The sequence below is a fragment of the Cavia porcellus genome, unplaced genomic scaffold, assembly GCF_034190915.1.
Source record: "Cavia porcellus strain 051 isolate PalLab524CR breed Dunkin Hartley unplaced genomic scaffold, mCavPor4.1 scaffold_8, whole genome shotgun sequence".
NCBI classification, from domain to species: Eukaryota; Metazoa; Chordata; class Mammalia; order Rodentia; family Caviidae; genus Cavia; species Cavia porcellus.
Window position 1 is genome coordinate 30875986 of NW_026947491.1, and position 27303 is coordinate 30903288.

Consider the following 27303-nt stretch of genomic DNA (forward strand, 5'->3'; position numbering starts at 1 on the left):
CCCAGCACTCAGGAGGCTAAGGCAGGTAGATCACCTGAATATGAAGCCAGACAAGGCTACTCAGTAAGTTCAAGGTCAGCCTGAACTATACAGTGAGATCAAATCTCAAACAAACAAACAAAATGATTAAAGAGCTATACCAAAATGGTAACACTAGTTATTGGAATGGTGGGAATATAAGTGATTTTAATTTTCTTTTTATATTTTTGTATGCTTAAAAACTTGTATTAAAATTTTAACATTGCAGAACCATGATTATTAATTATAGTGATTTTTTTCACAAATGCTGTGACATGAAAATTTATTTAAAGATAACCACTATTACTTTACAGTTAGAATAAAACACAAAACATAAGTATTTTAAGTATTTTCAAGTGGCAAAAGATCACTATAGATGTGCATTACATTTAAGGAGCTAAAAATAACATTTCCCTGAGACCAAGTGTTGTCAGAAGTATAGACTAAAGCAAGATTTTGTAGGCTGCAATAGACTATGAGAACCTGGATCCAAATAATGGTGCATTAGATCTTTACAGAACCTTTCCATTTCAGAAATTTCTATCCTATTCTTTCATATAAACCAAATAATAACTCCAAGACAAGTACAAATTACCTCATTCTTACAGGTGAATAAACCAAAGCATGGGGATATTAGGTAACTTGGTCAATGTCAAATACTTTAATGCTTAAATTTCAAACAAGTAATCCGCTCTGAATACAGTTTTCTTACATGTATTGCATATATAAATTATTTTTTCACTGTAAATTATAATATTGAGATTCTAGAAGACTACTCCCTAGGTGTGGGGCACATCACATTAAAGAACAATCAAAGTTGGGCACTAGGAAACATTTGATCAGTGACTGAACTCAGAACCTATGAGTCAATCTCAGTTCTCTAATGGCTTAAGGAATGGTCTTAATTCAAAACCTTAAAGAATGAAGTTATCAGATGTTGCATTAGCCACTAGCAGGAGTAGAACTGGCTCAGGCAGTTTCTAGGAAACAGTGACATTAGTCATACCATCTGTCCCATAACGCAATCAAGCCTAGGTACAATCCAGAATAACAGGGCAGGGAATAGGAAAATAGGCCACATGAACCACAGAATGCAATCAATCTCACAACAGACCAGTGCCGAAAGATAAAGAGATGCAACTTATGAATGGAAGAGGAACTTCAGGAAAGAAAGAAAAAAATAAATAAATATCAGTTGTGTGTCCAAGAATGTTAAAGATGAAGTATACAAAGTGAGGGTGAGCAGTAGACAGGGAAGAGCATTTCTGGGCCTCTGCCAAACAGTAAAGATGAAAAGTTACACACACACACACACACACACACACACACACACACACACAGTTCTGCCTATTTAAATAATTTTCTCTACTATGATATTAACCAAAATGCCATTGTTCAACCTTTAGGGTAAACCATGGAATCAAAAGATCTTATAGAGATGATTAATATTCCTGACTTTATTTGCCTGAATACAGAGCCTCTGCTCCCTCCCTCCCTCCCCCAAATCTGACTTCTGGGGTCTGCACATTTCTACATCAGGAATGACCTGCTACTTTTACTACATTTTGTCACTGCATTTATGATGTGACTGTTTATGTGTAGAGCCTGACTTAGACTCTTCATTAATGTGACACTTGCTCCTAATCCATGACAGGACATTGGCATACAGTGGGCATTTGTGGCAAGCTGCATGAAATACAAATGGACATGCTAGAGAGGCAAAAAAAAAAAAAAAAACTGTAAGGAGGGCTAGAGGTATGGCTCAGTAGCACAGTGCCTGCCTGGCCAGTGTGAGAGTCCACGTTTGATTCTAGGTGCAAAAAAAAAAAAAAAAAAAAAAAAACTGTAGGGAAGCAATGACCACTGACAAGCATAGCTGAGTAGTGTAGAAGGAAGCTATTGTAACAGGAGATTCAAAACCATGGCAAGGACTTACAGATGATGCTGCACTCCTAAATGATAGGCAAGTGAAGCACCAAATATAATGTCATCAACATTAATGATTCTTGTCTGATCTGTCACCGTAGATAAGAACTTAACAAGGGATGCAACAATAATAACAGCTAAATAAGACAAGAAAATAAATTAGAAGGAGAAGGGTTTGGAATTGATATCATGGGGGAAAAAAGTAAAATTAGTAAGACTAAAGATCTGGAATTTCATTAGGAAGAGCTACTGAACAATAAGCTCAACAAAGAGAAATACTACAACGTTGCAAAAGCCAAAACGTGTGCATTAATGTATTTCAGAAAAATAATACCCAAAAAAACATGATACCTGAGATCTTCAATCTCTTTGATATAACTATGAACCATATTACTGATCTCTTCATTGCCTTCACCTAAAAGAAAAAAAAGGAAATTAATAATCCCCTTTGAAGGAAAACAGCAACAAAACAGGTTTCAAAAAGTTCAAAAACAAAATAATATTTCTTCAAAATATAATTTTACATATAACTATCTATCTTTAACTTAGCAGACAGTAAGATAATACAATATGAAGGGTACATTCTGTTTACATAAGAATTTTTTAATCTTTAAAATGAAGCACTTAACTTTTTTTAAGTACTTAAAAATCACAGATTGCGTATACACAGTTTGGCATGACTACTTCAATTCTTCTATGTAATTAATGAACAATCCCTGCCCTCCACAAGTTAATCCCTCACTCAGCCCACTCTGTGAATGTACCTGCTCTGGCGAGAACTTGGTTGGCTTGATCACTGACAAGCTGTGTGATTCTGGTCCTCAATGCATCAACTGTCTCTTGCATGGCTTTGATTCTAACACGCAGGTTATTATTTTCAGTCTGAAGCATAGCATTCTCATGAAACATGTCATTAATGCTTTCTACACCCTCCTCATCAATTATTCTTTTACCCTAGAAAAGGAAAATATTTCCTTATTGGTGGAAGAATCTTAAATACAGAGTTGTGCATGAAGATACTCCAGGACTATCCAACTCTGCAACCAATAGCTCCTTTGTCTTATGAGCACTGCGGCAAAAGATCGTTTTCCTCTGGTACAACCCTCCATGATGCATTAGTCTATTAAAAGATGACTGATTAAGACGTCTTTTGAACAACGGTAGACTAGGTTAGACTGAACATCATTTACACTACCAGCAAGGAAGATTAGAGTTCTTACTCAAAAACAGCTCCACTATTACAACAACCAAGAGATTCCAGAGACATATATGAACAAGCCATCACAAAATGATGGCATAGTGTTTACAATACAAGACCTTTAGGTACATCACAAAATGCAAAGTCAGCCCCATCTGCTTACTGTTTTGTACTCCATAAGTTCCATCTGAAGTCGTGTGATCTCACTGCGGAGGGCATTGATTTGCTGGCTTGCTCTGTCCTGATTGACCATCACTTTGTTCTTAATATTTCTTGCTCGATTGGCATATTTCAGAGTGTTTAATGTTTCCATAAAATCTCTGTCTGATGGGCTGACACATGCTATCATGATTGTTTGGCTGAAAGTTACAAATAACAGGTTTACAGATAAAAGCAAATAAAAAACTGAAATAATTACCTTAAAATGCCTGCCATTGGGCTGGAGATTTAGCTCAGTGGCATAAGCACCTGCCTGGCATGAGTTTAAGCCCCAGTACCAAATAAAACAAAATAAAATGACTGCCATTTGAATAATCTCTGCTCTTTAAGATACCAGAAGACTAGTGCTATTAACTTAAAAATCAAAGCAAGTTAAAACAAAAAAAAGGGTCAAGGATTTAGCTCAGGGGCACAAGCCCCCGCCTGGCAAGTGCAAGGTCTGAGTTCAATCTCCATTACCTAAATTCATAAACAAATAAATAAGAAAAATAAAGGCCAGTTTAAAAGTTCCCATGCTTTTAAGACTGCTTTAATCTCTAAGGAAAAAAAAGTGAGATAATACTGTGGAAGATTAATTTATATTATCTTTTATTGAGTCACAGTAGCTTGAAAAAGTACAAATGCATACATTGTTTCCCATTTCTTTACAAAAAAATTTTTGAAATGGTACAATATTTAAATTAATGTAATGATAAACGTAAGTTGAAAATCAAAAATGATGAACCTGTTTACTTATTTCACATTTTAAAAATTTCTTCATTTAACCACTGCCAAAATTGACTTGTAAAACAGCGAAGATTACATAAAAGTCAATCAAACTCAAACAAAAAGATCATAGAATACTTTATCCTTATGTTTCAAAGAATAAAAAAATTTGTGACTGAATGATCAAAGTTCCAGAATGCCTGACTAGATTACATGGGGCGGGGGGAGGGGGGAGTATTACTTTAGAAACAAAGCTTTATGGTCATGACAAACTGCTTTACCAAAAAAAAAAAAAAAACTAGGATAGTAACATGCTTAGTATGCCCCAGCTATTATGTCTGTCCATAAAACGCAAGGAAATTCTACACTCAAAATCTGACTATACAAAGTATAGAAACTGCAATTAAAGACCTAGTTCCCTCACATGAGAAGAAAATGCAAGCTTAGTAATCCTAATCTGTAGCTAAGTAGCACCTCCTTCATCTCGTTTTCCTCCCGTAACCCCAACATGGTGCTAACAGTGGCCCTTTTACCAGTATCCCCCAAAACGCCTATCTTTAACAACTGTTGTGCCTCCTTATTCTTACTCTGTGAGTACTGTCATTTAACACTCAACTAAATTACTATCTAGTCTGAGAATTCAACCTCCCAGTTAGTTGTAGCTTTTTCTTCTGTCTCCTCATAACCTTTGTGCATCTCTTTTTTAAAATTCAGTGTGATATTAGACCCCAGTCTTTAGACTAAATCTTTAGAGGAGAGGAATCATCAAGTATATTCATCAATGTACCTATGAATATGTAACACTATTTAGACCATATTAGGTCATTAACAATTGTGTTATACTTCATGGGTACATAATATTCATCAGCAATCAGCAAGTGGAGATAATTCATGCCTTTCTCAGCTCCCTCTTTTGATGAAGAAAATAAAATAATCAAGCAAGAGAAATGATTTACTGAATAAAGAACAGGGTAATTTGAAGTGTGACCCCCAGTTCAGTGCCATTCTACAAATTATATATCTCTGCTCTACAAAAAGTACGGAAATCGAGAGTCACAAGTTTAGAGACTTTCACATTTGAATTTCCTGTAATCAATGAACTCATCTACTGAATACAGACAGTATTTTCACACTCACACAGTGAGTCACAAATGGAACAAATTCAATATAATCATGCATAAAATTAACCCAGCCCAAACTGTGGAGGAAAGGAACTAACTCTTCACAAATGTTTTGAGAAGCACTAAGATCAAAAACTTAATAAGAATAATGAAAGTCAGGAATGAGAGGACTGGTCAAAATTACTATACAGGGAAAACAAAATCCAAAAGGTGTAAATTTCAAAATTGATTTTGTTTATGAAAAGCTCAAAGAAAAACTATTTTAAAAGTTCACACAATGGATAGGGTTACAGCTCATAATATGGCATGTGCCTGACAAGCTTGAGGGCCTGAATTTAATTCCCAGTAACCAAAATAAAAAAACAAATAAATATCCACATAATTACTTCAATTTTGTTTTAAAGAAAATTATATAACTTAAGTATATAGCATATATCTTGTATATTAATTTACATCATTCATTTGAAAGAAAATATAAGACAATGTTAGCAGAAGCTACAGTTAGGTCATAGAAATATAATTGATTTTTATTCCTGAGCTATCTCTTTCTGTGTTTCCCAGAAGTTTTGGTATAAATTTGTAACATTTTACTTGGCATTATAAATAGGTAAAAGCCAGTTAGGTTACATACCTATTACCCCCCAGGGAATCCTGCAGCAGTCTTGTCAGCTTGGAATCTCTGTAGGGCACATGAGTGGCTCTCTTGCTCTTGTCTCCTAACGCACTTATCACATTTCCAAGTGCCAACTAAGAGAAAGAGACCACACAATTACAGCACACACTTAAATAAAGACAGACCACAGAAAATAAAATGGAGACACCACAAAACTGGGAACATCTGCATTTGGGTTTGTTTTACATTTGTATTTTCAAGTGCAGATAAAGTAAATTTCAAAGTTTCTATATTAACTACTAATAACTGGTATTGTCCAAAATTGAGTACTCTGTACCAGTACAAATGTGCATGTGTGTGTACACTAACAACATCTTTTTTTTTAAATTAGTGCATGTCTGTAGTATATGATTATGCCCATTATTGGGCACCTTATGTATCAGTAAGATTTGTCTGAACCACGGATTTCTAGTACAAATACAACTTTCCTCAGAATTACAATGAAGTGATGTGCTAAGCATTCATTTTTTAAAAAAAGTTAAGTCAAATAGCAAAACCTTATAGTCATTGCTTTTTGCACCCTTACTTTTTCTGAAACCTCTCTTTAATGCTAGCTGTCAGGAACACAAACATCTGTAACTGTGTGGTTAAGATGCCATTGGTAGCACTAGGATCACACTGTGTCATGGTCCTTTTACAAAGAAACCACAGTCTACACACTGGCCACACTAAAACTCTAATACAGGAGCCTCCACTACAACCACAACCTAAATAGGAAAGCAAAGCAATGGCTTTTGTCTTTTCCTAATAGCACAAATGTAAATACTGCCATGATTTTGTCTTTTAAGAATTCAAAACTATACCCAAAATCCAGGATCCAGGTTATACTCTTTTCTACAGCACTTGAACCTGGCAGGAGCATCGGAGTGGGTACTGTTATTGGGAAGCCATGACTCTCTAAGTCAGCCTCAGCTGATAATACTTTATCCTCTAAAGTTCACAATGATACAAAAGCAAATACAGGGCAAGGATTTAAAATAACCATAGGTTTGAAGCCCTAGCTACAGATGGGAGGAAAGCAAGACAAAAGGCACACAAGCTGATGTTGTTAGAGTCAAAGAATGTAGGCATGGAGTACTTCTATGTGGGAACAAATGTCCAATTTTAAAATAAAGACAGGAAAAAAGATTTAGTATGAAAAAATTTACTCTAAAACATTTTCTCCCATATAACAAAAAAACCTTTGTTAACTCAATCATCAGGTGTTTTCCAATCAAAACACCACTAGGTGGCAGGCTATTAATTTCTAATACGCCCTATAAAATTTCTCATTTTAAAAAAATAATCATGCTGGGCGTAGGGGCACATGTCTGGAATCCTACCCCTCAGGAGAGTGAGGTAAGAGGACTGCTGGAAGTTCAAGGACAGCCTGGGATACATAATGAATTCAAGGCCACCTAACTACACAGCAAGACTGTCTCAAAAAATTAATTAATTAAAATAAAAATATAATCACTGAGTACATTTTATTACAATTACCAAAGTCAATAAAATGTTTTTAAAAATTGCTACTTTCTTACCCCATGAAATACTTAATAAATGTTGACCTTGCATGTGTTTAAATGTGGAAATAAATTCTAAAATAATTTCTCAATATGAAGGTTATATATGTAACCTACTGCATCCAGAGATTCTATGTGTAATCTAAATCCTATCTATCTATGCTGCAGATTTCATAAAATTTAATTCAACTACACATAAAGAAACTCAGTGATAAAAAAAATCCCACACTATGAGGTCACCTATTCACTGAATTACTAATCAAGTTTACAGCAATTTTTTCTTCTCAGTTCAGTACATGAAGGACCTCCTTGAAGTGTGCTATGCCTTATAACAGAGAAAAAGAGAACAGACAAGCCCTGATGTATTCCTGGCACACAGTTTTAGCCTTACAAGCCCACAGTTGATGGAAATGCCTTCTTTTGCCCTCTCTCCTGTAGCTCCAGTTCGTTTCAGTCTTTCTGATCCTGCCAGATCAACAAAATGAAACTTTGCAGTCAGGGTTTCAAATTCATTCATTTGTGGTGATTCAGAAATCATCTTATTATCAGTCAGATTGTCCTGCAAGTAGGGAAAAAGAGGGAAAATATTTTATTAGTGTGATACTAAATATTCTCTAACCCATCCTTGCTCTCAACCCATGTGCATATGTAAGCACAGGCAAAAAAATAAGCATTCAGCCAAATAAATACATATGCAAAACTGTAAGCTGGAAATTAAAAACAATGTCAGAAAGAAGCTGGAAGTAGGAATCCAACTGTTACCAACTGGGGCTTTGCTAATGCTGATGAAGGGAACCACAGGTAGCACACAGTCCTCCAGAGCAAAGGGTCTTAGGTGACCCCACCAGCACCACAATGTGCTGCCTGGATGCTGCAGACATGTATATTCACTTATTAACTTCAAACTGTAATATGGTTGACCAGCTTCAACAAATAAGATCAGAAGAAGCAAGTAGGAAAAGTAATGATTAAACAAATAGAATTTGGGTCAGCTGTGCTCCCAGGATTGATGTGATTTTAGGGAGATAAAAACTGAAAGTTTGAGAAATGAAAACTGATAACTCACGGCCTCTACTTGGGGGCACACTCGAGTCTGACACACATGAATCGTAAAAATGGCATGTGAACGAGAGCTCTGAACATTCATCTGGGTACTGGCAGTGGTGCGAGATAAAGCACCCAACTTTAGACACTGCATCATCTGGAAAGAGGGAGAGGAAGGACTTAACTGAGTAATGCATAAACAAGACATCAACCAACCCACACGCCCACCAACCCCATGTCTGAACCAACACTGAAACCCTCCATTCTAGGATTTGTAACAGATGCAGATTTTCATATTAGTTACAGGAACTTTTGGAGCTGGATTTCTCAGTAGAATAGTACATTATTTTTTAAGTAGGAAAAACTCTGAGATGACATAGTTTGCTATTTGCTGACACTTGCAGCATTCATTCCCAAACTGTTACAGGAGATTACTTTGGTACAAACTGAGCAGTAACTTGAATTGGTCAGGTACTTCTATATCTTCTGTTGAATATTTTTTCAATTTTACTTAATACTTTCCTTCAAGAACCAAGATACCATTCTAGATATGTAATAGCAAAAGGTCCATATCATTGTTTTTTTTATTTGGGTTTTTTATTTTGTTTTGTTTTGTTTTTTGTACCAGGAATTAAACTCAGGACCTTGCACTTGCCAGGCAAGTGTTTATGCCACTGAGCTACATCCCCAGCCCCTACATATCATTCTTTATCATCAACTGCTTAACCTTCTTTATCTGTGAAAGAAAACTATGTCTACACTGCCTTAGATTCTTTTGATGCTTGCTCTTATCATAACCCTGACATTCATACTGTCCTATTTATAAAAAATATGAGGAAAGAAGATGACTTAGTTTTGTTAAACTTCAGAATAATCTTATCTTGATCTGAACCTACCAGTAAGGTGGACTAAATAAAACTAACTATGCTATATATTTTAACTGCAACATAAACATCACCTCAGATTCTGTATTCACAGTGCGTGTTGTGACTCCCACAGTATAAATTCCTCCAGTTGAATCTTCATGAATTCTTATATTTGATTTTTTATTTTTTGCATCAATATCACGTGTAGTGTCAAATAAGTCAAGAACCTCTTCATTATAGAGCTATCAAAATGAAATATCAGATGTTTAATTTGGGTAGAAATAGCCTTAAGAGTTTCATAACACATTGTATAATGTCATCCCTCATATATATTTTAAAAGGTTTTCAAAATGATGCCCATTTCTTCAAAATAACACAAATGTAAGTGAGGCAGTTGTTATAAATATAAGTAAAAGCACATTTATGAGAATAAGAAAGAGATATGACACTGTTACAATGAATGAGTTGAGGACTAGATAAAATGATTAATCCTTTGCAAGAGATTAAAAAATAAAAACACAAGCAAACTTAAATACGTATTAAAAGTTGACAAAGCCTAAGTTTAAAGATTTTAATTAGAGGAATCCTTAAGAGATTTAAGACATTTTGCTACTTAAACTGCTAATGTATTTCTTTTTGCCCCATAACTCTTTTATGTGTCTAAAAATTAATACTTAGCATTTTTGTAAGTCAGCAATGATGTTAGTGTTTCTGTACCAACAATGGCTAACAAGGAGCTCTATCTTGTTTATTACCATTACTGTTAGCTTCTTGTTTAGAAGAAAAAACAGATGGCTATTTTTCTATGATTATGTGGAAAAGTCACAGCACCGAGCATTGTGGAGGGTGAAGGGAAGAAGGAAGAACACTCTTTTTTAACCATCACTTTTGATAGAAACACACAGATTATCAACTTTTGTTGATAATCAAAAGTAAAGGGAAGGGAAGATGTCTTCTTAAACCAACAGTAAGGTACATGATATTAAGTTGTGTTTTATTTTGTGCTAGGTAATGCTAAGTAAAATATTTCAATAACCCAAATGATTACCTTCTGGGACACATGATCTCGATGAGAACACTCCTTGGGCCAAGCACTCACAATTATAATGCCCCAGACAACCTAACTACTATCGTCTTCACGCTATCATGATTTTTTCACCAGATCACACAGTCTTAAATTGGTCCACACCTGCTTACCTCTGAGACACCATGCCACAGCATTTCCTGATCTGGTGGAACTACAGACCTCTGCAGACAGCCCAGTGCAACTGCTCCTGCCTTTGATGTTTCACATTCTGCTCCTCCTTCCCACCTAAGTCCCCTCGTCCCAGCACTTGGCAAGGCTGTCTCAATTACTACAGTAATTTAACTTTTTTTCTTAATAAGGGCTCTGAAATGAACAATATTAACTGTATTGTATTCTATAGACACAGGTAAATTGTTTATTATGTTAAATGCCATAAACAGTGAATATATATATGTAAGGATTATGTAGTACCCCCACTACACATAAGGCACTGTACTAGCAGACGACAATATAAAATCACAAGGGTTGATAGCTTGAACAATAAAATTTGAAGAAAATTAATGACATAGATTATTACCTCCAAAAATTGGGCATTCACTTTAAAATCTGGAGGAGGAAGTCCATTTCCAATTGCTGCATGCTTTTTTTCTTCAATACTCTTAAAAAGGTGTTTAACAGCACGAGAAATAATACCCTGTTCTTCCTCAGTGATGTTAACATCGAATCCTGTTCCCATTGTGTATGTTTTGCCAGCTCCAGTCTGAAAAAAAGAATAATATAGAACAATGAATGTTCAACTTTAATACAACCACAAGAAACAAAATACTATGGTGTAATTGGGTTGACAGTTCTGAAAAGTTAGAGCTCCTATGAAAATAATATGGTACTTACTTGTCCATAAGCAAAAACTGTAGCATTGTATCCTTCAAAACAACCTTCAATTAGTTTTTCAATACACTGAGTATAGATTTGTTCTTGTTGGGAGTCTATGTCAAATACATAATCAAAAGTAAAGGCCTTATCTTTCCCTAGGAAGACCTGGGGCTCTCCTGGAGTGACCGATGTACAAATATGGCATCCTTCAATCTTTTCTTTGGCAAGCTGTGGTCTTATTCTGCAAGAAATAATCAGGGGGAAAAAGTAACATAAAAAAAATATTCTCAAGAAACAGTACTTAACAGTTGCTGGTCAATTCTGTTTTAAAGACTAGTACAATCACCTACTGCTTCTTCAGTTGAACAGATTAAATAAACTGAACTGTGCTGAACTAATTTCAGTATGTGAGACGACTTGCTTAATAAATTCCAGTGAGTTATATAATAACTCTCCAAAGTCATGAACAAGAAGATAAAATTCATTTTAAAATTAAACATTTACTTAAGAAAATACTTTTCTTCAAATCTGTAAGAGGTACACACTGTTCAAAAGTACTCTTTCTTGCTGTTTTTAAAGTTATCATCATATGCAAATATTTATCTTAATTCCCTTGACTCACCTTGTTGCAAACTCTTCACCAATCTCCAAACTCTTTTGACCATTACTGTTAGCTTCATATGTCTACACATAGTAACACAATATATACATATATCTTCTGTTTATAAATGATAACACTACTTTCTACATGTACTACTACATTGATTGGTCAAATACTGAGATGTATACAGAAATAGAATTCTGTAAAGAAAGAAATTAAAAATAAATACAAATAAAGCATAATATTTTCTCTCCAAACCCATGAATTATGTGCTGCCTTCTCCCAAGTTGGAAGATCCACAGCCTTACATCCATGTTATACTCATCTCCACATACTTGTGACTCAGTATCTTTCTATTCTATTGTCTTATCCTAATTGTACAATCTACTTTCTTTTTTGGTACTGGTGATTGAACTCACAACCTTGTGCTTTCCAAATAGGTGCTTATACTGCTGAGCTAAATCCCCAGCCCCCTATTTTCAAAGAAGGAAAGTAAATACAGTAACAAAAGGAACCAAAAATTGGCCCATTCTCTTTACTCATGACAAAGACCATCCTGGATGACTTACTGGGTTTTTAAAGAGATTTTTACTTTAGATAGAGAAGATTTTTTAAAAAGACAAGATAATCAGAGATGGAAAATATAAAATGATAAAGACAGAGAAAAGAATTAATTTTAAAGCAATCTGGTCCCACATACTTATTTTTTGAGATAAAACTCAGATCCACATAGGTACAATGAGTTCACCTATTTATTAGCAATAAAGCCAAGCCTACATGTGGATCTCTTGACTTTTAATTTTCTCATTCATCAAGATGGAAGGTCAGTGAAAAGACAGGAAAGATGATACTGAAAAGGAACGGAATTGCTGCAACACTGGTTATCTAAAATAGAATTCCATACTCCTGAAGAAAAAATGTAAGTGAAGAATGTATTTATGCAATCATTTTCTTTCCTCTGTCATATCATTTTTCTTTGATCAAGCCTTTAGCTACATTTATTTGTTTTAATGGAGCCAATAATCAATATGATGCTGGCAAGGTACTGTGGAAAGAGGACAGTGAGGCCACCAGAAAACCTCTGTCCCACTGCTCTTGTGGAGCAGGTACCATACGGTTTTCCCTCAGAGAACCAATGTCCTCAGCTGTGAGCAAAATGATAATTTTTAAGGTTCCTTTTAGATATAACGCAGTTTCACTGCGGGATACTATTTTATTTAAAAAGATAAAGCGGAAAGTAATAACTATGTATTGTTATAAAATGATAGTATGACAACGAAGAGTTCTTTATAAAATAAGCTATGTCCACAGACTATAAAAACAGCCCAAGGTAGCACTGGTTTCATTTCTCTGGTTTCACATATTGTTAATAAGTGGTATTTCTCAAAATTAATATTCTCTTCCTTCCAAACTCCTCTTTTTCTGCCTTCTTCCAGTTATGGGAAAGAAACTATTGCAAAACCACAATTCTGTTTAGGAAAATTACTATCTCTATAGTTGTCAAGCCAAAATTAAAACAAGAAACAACCTCCAGGGAACACCAGCTCCTCCCCTTCTCTACTCCATCTATCTATCTCTGAGAGCTATTTATTACTTCTGAAATAGCTCTCCACTCCATCGAGTTCTCTTTCCTCATCCACGTCATCCTGTGCAAGACTATCATTATGTCCTACTTAGAATATTACAAAAGTCTCTTCACCACTATGCTTCTGTCAAATCTTTCCCTCCTAGCAATGTTTTCCCTGCACTGATATCAGTGCTAATTTATAAATCAGGAAGTTGACCAGATCACTTACTTAAAACCAGTTAGAGCAACTTTCTACCTGTTTTCTCATGTTTCCATCAAGTGTAATAGTAATGGTTCATTTTAATCAATTTCACTCACAAGTTATGCTTTCTCCTGTTTCTATGCCTTCAAATTCATTGCTTCCTTCTCCTGACCACTCTCCTCCATGTCTTCAGTATCAATCCTCTTTACCTGTTTAATCTGTCATGTTTTTTGTTTGTTTTGTTTTGTTTTTTGAAACAGGATCTCTTTATGCAGTTCAGGCTGGCCTTGAGCTCACTTTGCAGCCCAGGTTGGTCTTAAACTCACAATGATCCTCCTGCCTCGGCCTCCCAAGTGCTGGAAATACACACATGTGCCACCATGCCCCGTAATGTACCCTATATTTTTTGGTGTCAGTTCACTTGGAAGTTCTCATGACTTCTTTGTCCCAACCTAAACCTATACCTAAGAATGTACTTCTTTCAAAGCTACCTCACTGGTCCCAGGTCTCCGCTCTCCATCATCTTTATGGCTACTACATGACTCTGAATTATAGGTTAACTGCTTTGCCTATTAAAGATACCTTTAGTTTTATTTCTGCATAACAAAGAAATATTAGTGTCATATGAATTGCAAATCTGACAATGGCACTCTGAATGTCTTTAACCTCCTAACCTCTACTCATCTGATTATTATCTTTGCTAGTAGCAAGGAGGCAGAACTTTCTGAAACATACATGATGCTTAATTCCACTTAATTCCTTGGAAGAGTGGTTTTTAAATGACAGTAATATGTGTGAAATCCTTTTCTACTAGATGTAGGCAATTTCCTAGTAGGTCTGAGTTCGCATTAAGAAGAGAAGATGGCCCTCAAACAGGTAGATACTTGGAAGCTAAAGTTAAGGAATGTTTTTCTTTTTAATTCCCTCTTTAAAATTAGTATTTTATATTACTGGGAATCTGACATTTATAATCTGAATTTGAATACTTTTTCTTAGTATTTTTATGTAAAGATAAATATCGAATTCCAACATCAAGAAACCAGTGTTAACATTTTGGTTAACATTAAGAAATAACAAAGCCTTAATATCTAAATTTGTACAAATATACTTAAGATATCTAAGATAATTGTGCTACAAATTCTATTAGTCCTTGGAACAAAACAATTAATATTTCACAGGATTGGATCAATTTTGCAGGTTTGTGTCTGATGATCTGAGGAACTCTTTTGAAAATCACTATGTAAAATAACAACCTTAGTTACATTCCTACCACCTTGTTTTGAAGGCCTATATCCTTGTTGTTTTGGGCTCCTTGCTACTGTTACTGTGTTTCTTGTTTTTATTTTTCTAGTAATTTGTTTTCTTTTGTTTTGTTTTTCTCTCTAATGCAGAAATGATAGGTGTATATGTAGAGGCTTACACACGCCTAGACCTTCTCCTAAACAGTTTACGTGAATCAATCATATTATACATGATGATATGCACAGTTGTTTTGAAGAAAAAGAGACATTATGGTGTCCATTGCTGATTTCCTATCATCAGCTGTGAAATCCAGTAATGATTTAATTCTTTGTTAAGAGTGGTTTTAGTCTGTTTTGTATTGTTTAATTTCCACATACATGAAGGTATAGACAGCTATTTTGAAGGGAACAAGGGACATTACAGTAGCCATTGTTTATGTTTCTGCTGTCTGGTTTTGAAGGCCTGTGGTGTCTTAGTCTATTTACTCTTTGAAGGCCTGTAGTATCTTACTCTATTTTGATCAGTTTTTTTTTTTATTTTAAAGAGATCAAGACACAAGAGGACATAACAAAGCAAATCAGAACAGAACAGGTTAAGCAACAGAGTATTTCACCGCAAGACACACAACGATATAACAGTAGCTACCATAATGTTTTTCTTTGAAATAGTTGAGCATACCTTCATATACAATAATATCAAACATAACAAAATAGTACAAAACCATTCAAGAGAATGAAAGTATTACAGAGCATTCAGAACCAAATAACAGAAAATGAACAATGGCTATTATATTATCTCATTGTCCATAAAAAATTTGTTTATACTATCACACATAATAAAATCCAGTAAGACACAACATGATAGAATCAATGGAAACAGAAGAACAAAAGCATGGTAGGACTTCAAAGCAAGATGGTATTAAATCAGCACTGGCTATTGTAATGTCTTGTTTTCTTCAAAATAGCTGTTCATACCATCACAGATAATAAAATCAAACAAACAAGGATAAAACCATTCTAACTAATGAATGCAAACATTATAAGGCTTCAAAGCAATGTAATGGGGAATCATGATTACCATAAACTCTTATGTACTCTTACCATTTTTATATTAGGGAGACTATATGGTATTTATGCATATGAGTTTGATTTATTTCACTTATGAGTATGGTCTCAAGTTGCATCCATTTATTTATAAATATCTCAATCTGGTCATTCTTTATAGCTGAGTAGTACTTCACTGTATAAAATACCACAACTTTTTTACCCATTCCTTAATTGATGGACACTTAGGTTGATAATAGCCAAGATCTGGCTATTATAAATTATGCTGCTATAAACATGGGTGCACATATATCACTGTGGTATGATGTTTTCAGTTCTGCAAATATGCTTAGAAGTGGAATAGCTGAAACAAATGGGATTTCCAATCCCAGCTTTTTGAGAAATCTCCAGACTGACCTCCACAGTGGTTGCACCAGTCTACACTCCCAGCAACAGTGCAGAAGAGTTCCTTTTCCCCACAGCCTCTCCAGCATTTGTTGTTGGTAGTTTTCTTGATCCTGGCCATTCTTTCCAGAGTGAAATGGAATCTCAGTGTGGTTTCAATTTGCATTTCTTTAACAACTAATGATGATGAACATTTTTTCCTGTATCTATTTGCCATCTGTATTTCTTCATCTGAGAACTGAGTATTCATCTCAGATGCCCATTTTTGGATTAGGTCTTTGAATTTCGGCAGTCTAATTTTTTTAATTCTTTATATGTTTTAGACTATTCTGATCAGTTTTATACCATTTTGTTTTGTGTGACTTCATTATGTGTGAATATATAGACAACTATTTAGAAGAAAACAAGAGACATGGTAGCCACCACTGATCTCCTATTATCTTGCTTTGAAATCCTGTCACATTATTTTCTTCTGATCTACTTTATTCTGTACTGTTATTTTTTTAACCCTCTTTAAAATAAAAAGATAACAAAGCCTTGCAGACTTTTAAAATTACATATTCATACAACTACATATATTTAAACTGCCTCAAAATGAAAAACAAATCTGAATAAAGCTTATATATTTATGTTATCTATGGTAACATATTTTAATATTATACAGCAATATAAAAGGTCACTGACAACATATAATGATCCACATAAAACCTGTCACTTATCCATACCTACCTATAATTATCTATAATTATCAAGTAATTATATATACTTACCTACTTGCATGTAGATAAATGTAATTATAAAGTCATAAAAATGTGATTTGTTGCACTTAGTTTCTACATGTTGAAGGTTGGAAACAAAATATAAGCTGTTGGGTGACTTAATGCAGAAATATAAAAGAATGCCATCCTCATTTTCTTATATCTGAATCCTCCCCTCAGGACATGCCACCATTTTTCTCCACTGTCCAACACTACTGAAAATGTTCTCACAGACAGCACCAACTTTTTTATTCCTCTTTTAGTCTTTTCCCTATCTGAGCTCTCTTCAGAAATTGATACTATATACAACCCCATATTTCTCAAATCTCCATTGAGGTTGCCTTTTGTGACTTTTTTTACTGATTCTGACTTCTAGATTGGTATATTCCCTTAAACCCCAGGTACCCAACAACCTTAAAATACCTGCCCATCTTTTCCCCATCCCAAATGTCGACATCCTTAGCCTGGTATAAGAATTTTCGTGGGCCAGGTGTGGTGGCTCATACCTGTAATCCCAGCACTCAAGAGGCTGAGGTGGGAGGATTGTTGCGAGTCCAAGAACAGCCTGGGCTACAAAGTGAGCTCAAGGCCAGCCTAAACTGCATAGTGAGACCCCGTCTCAAAAAAGACAAAAAAAAAAAAAAAAAAGAATTTTCCTAATCTGGATTCCTCCTGTTTTTCCAACCTCAAATCAAGTCATCTTTAGCTCCATTTAATCTTTCTTTCGCTGTTTCTTAATTAACTTGTACACCTCCAGCTACCACATATCTACATGATTTTCCCATAAGTGGAGCATTGGCTCTCCATTTTTCTACCTACTAATCTGTTTGTAACTCTTTAAGACCCAGCTCAAACAGCACCTTCATAAATATCTCCCACTTCCACCAAGATAAACTAATTACTTATCATTTCCAAATTAATCACTGGCTCATCATTTTAGAACAGTTGGTATCAAATTGAATCATTGTCTCCCCTCTAGTAAATAAGTTTGGAGACAGAGAATGTATCTTATCAATTCATAAAGTAATTTAAGAAAATTTCACTGACTGGCTTCTATAAACAACTAGATAAGACAAAAATAATTATAACAATCTAACATCACTCTGTTCTGACACAAGAAACTTGCTCTTGAACAAGCACTTAATCACTTTTCATCTTGTCTAATTTATAAAATGAAAAACCTAGATTTCATATTTCTAAGGTTCTGTATAAGTACAAATTCCTTTTTTTTTTTTTTTTTTTTTTTTTTGTCTTTTTGAGACAGGGTCTCACAATAACAGTTCAGGCTGGCCTTGATCTCACTTTGTAGCCCAGGCTGGTCTTGAACTCACAACGACCCTCCTGCCTTAACCTTCTAAGCGCTGGGATTACCAGCATATGCCACCAGGCCTGGCATTATAAGTACAAATTCTATTTTAACTAATATTTTTTTAATTTTATTTAAAGAAAGAGTAAACAAAACAGAAAATACATAGAAATAATACATACGTTCAGAGAAAAAAATGAACAGTAAGAAATCACTAGTTGATGTTTACATATTGTCATTTTACAAATACTTGTTCAAGATACAAAAATGGAACATATAAAGTGGGAATTCAAACAGAGAGACTGCAAACAGTTCTGTTCAACTGTCCAACAAAAAACTTAGTAACATGGTTGTCAATCCTATACACTTAACCATACATGCAGCTATCCATAACTTCATTTATGTTTAGATTAAACAAACTAACTCAGGTTAAAATCATTCTGAACAAAGAATAATAGTATTGCTGGATTTCACATCATGACACTCCATGATCAGCACTGGGTACTGCAGTGTCTTTTTTTTAATTTAATTTTTAAAAAGATTAACCAAAACAGAAAATGGGTAGAAATAATACATAATTTCAAAGAAAAAAAATAAACAGTAAGAAATCACTAGTTGATGATTACAGATTGTCTTCTTACAAATATTTATTGAAGATACTAAAATGGAGCTTATAAAGTGGGGATTCAAACAGTCAGATTGAAACCAGTTCTGTTCAACTATCCAACAAAAACTTAGAAATATGGTTATCAATTCTATACACGTAAACATACATGCAGTTATCCATATCTTCAATTATGTTGAGATTGAATAAACCCAGCAGGCTAATATCACTCTGAACAAAGAATAATACTATTGCTGGGTTTCACATTATGACACTCCAGGATCAGCACTGGGTATGTCTCTTTTTCTTCAGAGTGTCTGTTCATTTCATCATGTGTCATATGATCAGTTCTCATAAATTATTTATACATTCTACACATGTATGAGTCTTAACATGTATTTCTATCCTTTCTATATTAGAGGGAGAAACAAACAAAGCAAGGCAAAACAAAACATATTCCTGTAACACATGAAATGAAATAAACATATAAGACGTATGAATCATTCTACCATAGTTCCTGTGTTGTCTCTTATCTCCAATAGAATTGGCTATATTATCAGACATAGTATAATTGAATATGTCAGTACATAACAGTATTTAAAAAAAACACAACTTTGTACATAGTATAGAACTTTCAAAACCAGCAGTTATCAAATCAGAATGTGTATCATTGAGTCTTGTTATCTTCAGTGTAGTTGCCTATACTTTCAGACTTGATACTATCATAGCAGTTTTGAATAAAATCTCTCTGCCTCATTTCTGTTATGCTCCTTTTTTTTTTGCCATCAGTTGTCTGCTTATCTTCTTCATTCTGTTTTCTGCTCCATTCATTTAGGCCTCTCTGCTACTGGAATCCTAGTACTTTTCTCTCTCTAGAATCTCTAGAGTATTCTCTGTAGAGTTGGATTGGTGGTTGCAAATTTCCCAAGTTCCTCTTTGTCTTGGAAGTGTCTTGGTTCTCCATTAATTTCTAGAGACAGTTTATCAGGGTATATCAATCTGGGTTGGAGGTTATTTTCTTTCAGGGCTTGGAATATTTTGCTCCAGGCTCTTCTTGACTTGTGTCAAGAAGTCTGCCATTATTCTGATGGGCCTTCCTCTGTAGGTTACCTGTTTCTTGTCTCTAACAGCTTTTAATATTCTGTTCTTATATTGGATTTCTGAGATCTTGATTATTATATGCCTGGGTGTAGCTCTGTTTTGGTTGTAGGTGGCTGGAGTTTTGTATGCCTCATATATCAGAATATCATTTTCTTTTCCTATGTTTGGGAAGTTTTCCTTAATTATTTCTGTGAATAGCCTTTGTAGGACCTCTGTTTGTATCTCAGCTTCTTCATTTACATTCTTTATTTTCAAGTTATAGATCCTTTTGTCAGCTTCTAACCTTTGTATTGTTACTGCCTGTTTCCTTGTTATTTTAAAAAAGTTTTCCCTTTCATACTCCCACATTGCAAAATTGTCCTCCAGTTTGGATAATCTATCCTTAGTTTCTTTCAAGCTAATCTGCCATCTTTCCATAGAGTTTTTAATTTCCTGATGATCTCTTTGAATCTGCTTCATGTATTCTATATTTTTTCATATTCTTCATCAAATCGTTCTCTCCTGTGTTTTGAGTTCCTCCCTTCTTCCGTCTGTGTCTGCTTGAGGGGTGCTTAGTATCTCTTTTACTAATCTTCTTATATATTGCTTTACTTGGCTAAATATCTCACTTTTGAACTCATCTATGAGGTCCCGAATATATCTCTTTATGTCCACTGGCGCTGTGTCTGATATTGCATGTTTGCTGTTCCCATTCTCCTTTGTATTTATCTGTCCTGGGTCAATGTTCTCAGGGTTGGGGCCTGGGGACTTTTTGTTGTTGCTTCCTCTTCCCATCTTTTTTTGCTTTTTCCAGGAGGCCCCAGTTTCTTTCTTTGTTGGTTACAATTCTTCTGAAGTGCACTGGCTAGATGACCCTTCACATTACAGTGTGTTAGTGAGTTGCAGACAGGGACAGCATATGCTGGCCCCTCCCCTCAGATTAGTCAAGCTGCTGTGGCCTGCACTACTGTATTACTTTGTGTTGCCTCCCTCCAGATCAGCCAAACTTCTGAGGCCCCACTGGGCCAGTGTGGTTAGGGTGCGCCAACGGCTGCAGGGACTTGACCTCGGAAGCCAGGTCACATGACCCAGATCTAGCTCACTGCACCAATCCCGTTTGGGAAGGGAACAACTGATTGAAGTCACTGCTGCACCTTGTACTTGCCAGTTCTGCCAGATCCCAGAATGTCGTCCGCTGGGGCCCCCCTATTTATGGAATGGCTCCACTCCCATCACTCACCACAGGTCGATGTAGGCTCCCTGCCAACTCAGCTCTCCATTCAATTCACTGACCCCCGAACTCAATGTAACTGCACTTCCAGTGAGTCAAAGTGGCGGGACTTCAGACAGCTGGGCAAGTCGCAGCAGGACCTCAGCAAGTCACAGTGAGACATTGGCAAGTCGCAGCAGGACCCCGGCCAGTCATGGCGGGAACTTGGCAAGTTGCAGCGAGACCTCTCAGCAAATTGTGGCAGGACCCCAGCATGTCACAGCATTGGCCAGTCGCAGCAGGACCTCGGATAGTCGGCAAGTCGCCTTAATTTCTTCTTGGAATGAGAGAATTCATCTCTCTCTGTTTGGGGCTCCCCACTCTGTATTATGTTGAATTCTAAGTTGACTATCTCAGGGAGCTTCTGTAGCCAGTTGTTATCTATCTGCCATCTTTGCTCCTCCCCCTTCATTTTAACTAATATTCTTAAAAAACAAAACAAGTATTTCCTATGCCTATTGCTGCAAACCCCCAAGACTGATGCCCCACTTCTTGCTCACCAGCTATGCAACAGGGTATACCTGTGTGGCTCCTGGCTGCTTGGGAGGGGATGGGGAACCAGTTTAAACTAGCCTGAAGTGCACAATGCTTACTGCACTGTGAGTAATAAAACTCACTCTCTGTGAAACTTCAACAGACTCATTTATTCCTTGTAAACAGAAAAATCTCAGACCCTTTACAGGTCCTAATATGTACTAGCTCTGACCTTTGCAAGTCAGTCTCAATCGCCATTACCTTATTCATAAAATACTGATAAAAGTAGTACTGTCATATCCACATCACAGCATTCTGAACAGATGAAACACTGAGCCCCATGAAAGCCCACATAGCTGGAAAGGGTTACTATCACTACAGCACCACTTAAAATTTCTGTCTGTTCCCACACAAGACATCAGAACACCTGAAATAATTTGGGCCTCCCAGTGTATTAGAGATGCACAGTTTATTCTCTGCCTCCCCAAAATATTGCTATATTTTTTAAAATACAAGATACCAAGTCTTTAGGAAAATTCAAAATAAAATTACTCTGGAAAGAATTAAAGTATGATACAACAGTGAATACTACCTTCATATGTTATGTACATACGAATAAAATCCACAAACATATTATTACTAAAAAAGATAATCCAGTTGCAAAGACATCCCAAAATTAGCCTTTTCATAGTAAAAAATCAGCCAAGTCACTATTTCCATCAGTACAGGCTATGATAGGAGAAGCTTTTTTTGTGGTAGTGGTGGTGCAGGGACAGAATTCAGGCATTGCACTAGATAACTGCTCTACTGTTGAGATACATTTCCAGTCCCAATATGGGACTTCCCTTTATCTCAGTATTATTACCATTTTTCTATCTCCATAAAGCCAAGAAGAAAATTTCATTCAGAAAAGACACAGAACTAAGGTCCTGAGTAACCGTTTTATTTAAAGGGACAAATTATTATAGGATGATGTGTCTTTATTCTCAATTATGTGATATAAATACTAGAAGCTAGAATGTTAACAAGTAACTAATCTATGACTTGTACTTACTAAAAGAATGCTGACTTAAGGAAAATAAATAAGCCTGGGCCATTATGGGTGCAGGCACATTTATAATCTTTTTTTCAAAATTAGAAGAACAGTATTAATATCAGTAACATTAGCCCAAGGATCCAGACAATTAAACTAATGTTTTTTTAATACATGTAGGACTTGTCATACTTTCAGGCTCTCTCTTATACTCTCATCTCTCTAATGCCTCTGCATTCCATTTTATGAAAAGCAGCGGAAAAGATAAGCTGTTTTCCCCACAGGTAGGAAAGTAATAACACACAGAGGATCTTCTTTCCTGCAGCTGGCCATTGTTAATTTCTTATCCAAGCCAGAAAGTACAGTTATCCTTAATCTATGGTTACATAACAGGGACAAACTTTTCCATTACCAACATACCTTTGTAAACTGTCTCTTGTTTTCTTACTTGAGTTATTCTGACCTCATCCCCACGCGACTTGGGTAGTTCTCTTGATTTACTCAATAATCTGATCTGGTTCCCACTTGTGCAGCTCTCTTACTTACACCTACTTGTAACCAGCCCACTTGGTGGCATCTAGATAATACCATTGTTCCTCCTGCAGAGCACTAATAAATCTGTCCTCTGCACAACATTTATGCTCTCCTTTATCTCTTCTACTATTTTGGCTGATCATTATTATTGGCTGCTACTTACAGATGCTCAATTTGATTTCCTGACATTAATTATACCTTAGTAATTTTCTCTTATTTCCTAAAAATTTGGACAGCTGTCATCTTGCCACACACCTGGGCCACTGTTCTCTTTTCCTTTCAGTCCTCCTGTGGTTCATTACAGTGCAAACACATCACATCAAACAAGCTTCTACATGAATTTAACCCTCCACCTTCTGCTCCAGAAAAGTTTTGTTTGTTTGTTTTTTTATTTTATTTTAAAGGAAAAAGAGAAAAAACAAAGCAAAACAAAGCAGTGTAAGGGTACAAGTAATACAGAACTACAAAAAAAAAAAAAGTAAGAAATCACCAGTTAATAGATTACACATTATCATCTTAGAGATAGTTGCTCAAGTCACAGTATCAAAGCATACAAAGTGGACATTCAAACAGTGAGACTGCAAACAGTTGTGTTCAATGATCCAACCAAAAACATTAATATGGTCAGCTATTTAACATCCCTAAACACACTTGCTGTTGTATCCTTTAGAGCACTTTTTTTTCCTCTCTTTTTTACAACAAAATTTACACATTTTGGGTTTTATTACTCCTTAGTTCCTATTACTTTTCTTGGGGGAAAGAATAAAGTCAAATATGGCAAAACAAAGCTGTCAGTCAAAACCAAGGATAGACATAGTACATGATGTAAGAACAGAGTACAAGGTTATCAACAATGGTTACCATAATGTCTCTTGCTTCCTTAAAAAGAATTGTCTATCTCATTAGATATTATAAAGTTGAACAAAACAGTAGAGAACAAGACCAATAAAACTTAAGCATTGTAAACATTACAGGACTTCCAAAGGAGACAACAGTCAAACCAGAATGGGCATCTTAGTGAATCTTACTGCTTTCAAAGTAGTTGCCTATACCATCAAACTTGATACTATCATACAGAATGGAACAGAGTCTAATCAGTCAAAACAAGATAGTGGGAGTATTACAGGACTTCAAAACAAGTTAATAGGAAATCAAAAAAAGTTACCATAGTATATCCTGCTAAGTTTTATAACTTTTACCCTTAATTAAAAAACCATAAAAAAATAACTAAATAATTTTTTAATGAATAAGGGAGCGATTGAGATAAAAGAGGACATAACACTATAACAATACAGGTCAAAGCATGACTGTTTCAGCAACCTAGTGCTTCACCACCAAATAACCCGACTTAATAGTAGTTACCATAGTATCTTTTTCCTTGAAATAGTTGAATATAACTTCATATGCTATAGCATCAAACATATCAAGACAGTGTAACACCATTCAAGTGGATGAAAGCATTGTAGAGTATTTAGAACCAGCTAACAGAAAAATGAACAATGGTTTCTATATTGTCTCTTTGCCTATAACAATTTTTGTTTATACTACCACATATGATAAAATCCAGCAAGATACAACATGATAAAACCAATGGAGACAGAAGAGCCATAGTTTGGTGGGGCTTTAAAACAAGATGGTGTTAAATCAGCACTAGCTATTATGATGTCTTGTTTTCTTCAAAATAGCTGTTCATTGCATCACAGGCCATAATATCGAACAGCCTAGAATAAAGCCATTCCAATTAATGAGTGAAAACTTTATAAGGCTTCAAGGCCACATAATGCGGAATCGTGGTTACCACATACTTTTATATATTTGAATCATTTCCTACACTAGGGAAACTATAAGGTGTTCACAGATGCAACTTTGATTTATTTCACTTATGAGTATGGTTTCAAGCTGCACCCATTTATTGATAAATATCTCAATGTGATCCTTCTTTATAGGTGAGTAATACTCCATTGTATAGAAATACCATAACTTTTTTATCCATTCCTCAGTTGATGGACACTTGGGTTGTTTCCAAGATCTGGTGATTACAAATTGTGCTGCTATAAACATAGGTGCACATATATCACTGTGGTATGATGCTTTCAGTTCTTCTGGGAATATGCCTAGAAGTGGAATAGCTGGAATAAATGGGACTTCCAATCCCAGCTTTTTGAGAAAACTCCAGACTGACCTCCACAAAGGTTGTACCAGTCTACACTCCCACCAACAGTGTAGGAGAGTTCCTTTTTCCCCACAGCCTCTCCAGCATTTGTTGTTGTTGGTTTTCTTGATCCTGGCCATTCTTTCAGGAGTGAAATGGTATGTCAGTGTGGTTTTAATTTGCATTTCTCTAATGACCAATGATGATGAGCATTTTTTCATGTATTTATTTGCCATTTGTATTTCTTTATCTGAGGAGTGCGTATTCATCTCAGATGCCCATTTTTGGATTGGATCTTTGAATTTTGGGGGTCAGAGTTTTTTTAATTCTTTATATGTTTTAGACAAGAGTTCCTTGTCTGAGAGAGAGTTTACTAAAATCTTTTCCCAGTTCGTGGGTTTTCTTTTCACTATGCTGGAGATTTCTTTTGACATGCAGAAACTTTTTAATAAGAAGTGGTCCCAGTTATTGAATCTGGGAAGTATTTCCTGTGCGGTTTGAGTCCTGTTCATGAATTCTCTACCTACTCCTATGTCTTCAAGGTTTCTACCCAATTTGTCTTCCAACAGATTTAGTGTTTCTGTTTTAATATTCAGATCTTTGACCCATTTAGATTTTAATTTAGTACATGGTGATAGACATGGGTCTAGCTTTAGTTTGTGGCAAATGGAGAGCCAGTTTTTCCAGCACCATTTATTAAAGAGACTGTTGTTCTTCCAGTGAACCTGCTTGGCTCCTTTATGAAAGATATGGTGGTTGAGTGTGTTTGTAGTTGTGGTTGTATCTTCTAATCTATTCCATTGATCTTTGGCTCTGTTTTGATTCCAATACCATGTTGATTTTACTACTGTTGCTTTGTAGTATAACTTCAAGTCAGGGATTGTGATGCCTCCTGCTTTGTCTTTGCTGCTTAGAATTGCCTTTGCTATTCTAGGTCTCTTCTGGTTCTAGATGAATTTTAGGAATGATTGCTCTAGATCTATAAGGTATGTTGATGGTATTATTTATTGGGATTGCATTGAATCTGTATAACAGTTTTGGAAGAATGGCCATTTTCACAATGTTTGTTCTTCCTATCATGAGCAAGGGATGTCTTTTCATTTTCTGAGATCATCTTTAATTTCTTTTTTCAGTGTATTATAATTTTCCCTGTATAGGTCTTTCACTTCTTTCGTAAGAGTAATTCCTAAATATTTCATTTTTTTGCTTGCTAGTGTGGTTTCTCGTATTTCCCTCTCTGTGATTTTGTTGTTAGTGTATAGGAATGCTATTGATTTCTGAGTATTGATTTTGTATCCAGCCACATTACTGAATTTATTTATTGTATCTAAGAGTCTTTCAATGGAGTTTAGGGGGTCTTCTATGTAGAGTATCATGTCATCTGCAAACAATGATAATTTAACTTCTTCTTTTCCACCAGAAAAATTTTGGAAGCACCATAGTAACTTGTAAAACCACTCCTGGCTTTGCTGAAGGGTTTCCTAAGAAGTGGGGTACTGCATAAGCAATAAATAACTCGGCTCCACAGAAATTCCTCTCTACAAAATGAATCCTTAATTATGATGGTTGATTAGAAGAATGGTATTTCTTCACGACATTCCAGAAATGAACACACCCTTCTAATACCATGAAAGAAAATGTCCTAAGAACAAAGTGCAGCAGTGTGTTCCAGGGACCAGGCAGCATCCACTTCTAAGAATGACAGAGATAGACAGAACCTCATTTTGTAACACATTAGTAATGAACCACTTTTTAAAACTGCCCAGCCTACATAATTACTGATGTTACTCAGTACCTTGTTTCTGTGTAATCAATCCAATCAAGTTCATTGTTACCTAATAAAATGAGAAGACAACCACA

General features: G+C 35.5%; 1 protein-coding gene across 11 annotated transcripts in view; it reads right to left on the reverse strand.

Annotated features, from left to right (window-relative positions):
- The window catches only part of Kif21a (kinesin family member 21A), a 145577-nt gene that overhangs the window by 52373 nt on the left and 65901 nt on the right, over positions 1 to 27303 (reverse strand). For all 11 annotated transcript variants that reach the window (XM_063254546.1, XM_063254545.1, XM_063254550.1 and 8 more), the window contains exons 2-10: positions 11191 to 11413; positions 10877 to 11059; positions 9365 to 9514; positions 8429 to 8563; positions 7754 to 7921; positions 5819 to 5934; positions 3306 to 3501; positions 2709 to 2898; positions 2296 to 2359 (exon numbers count right to left, since the gene is read on the reverse strand). In XM_063254546.1, the coding sequence (XP_063110616.1) occupies positions 2296 to 2359; positions 2709 to 2898; positions 3306 to 3501; positions 5819 to 5934; positions 7754 to 7921; positions 8429 to 8563; positions 9365 to 9514; positions 10877 to 11059; positions 11191 to 11413 (1425 nt within the window). The remainder of the gene's footprint in view (positions 1 to 2295; positions 2360 to 2708; positions 2899 to 3305; positions 3502 to 5818; positions 5935 to 7753; positions 7922 to 8428; positions 8564 to 9364; positions 9515 to 10876; positions 11060 to 11190; positions 11414 to 27303) is intronic.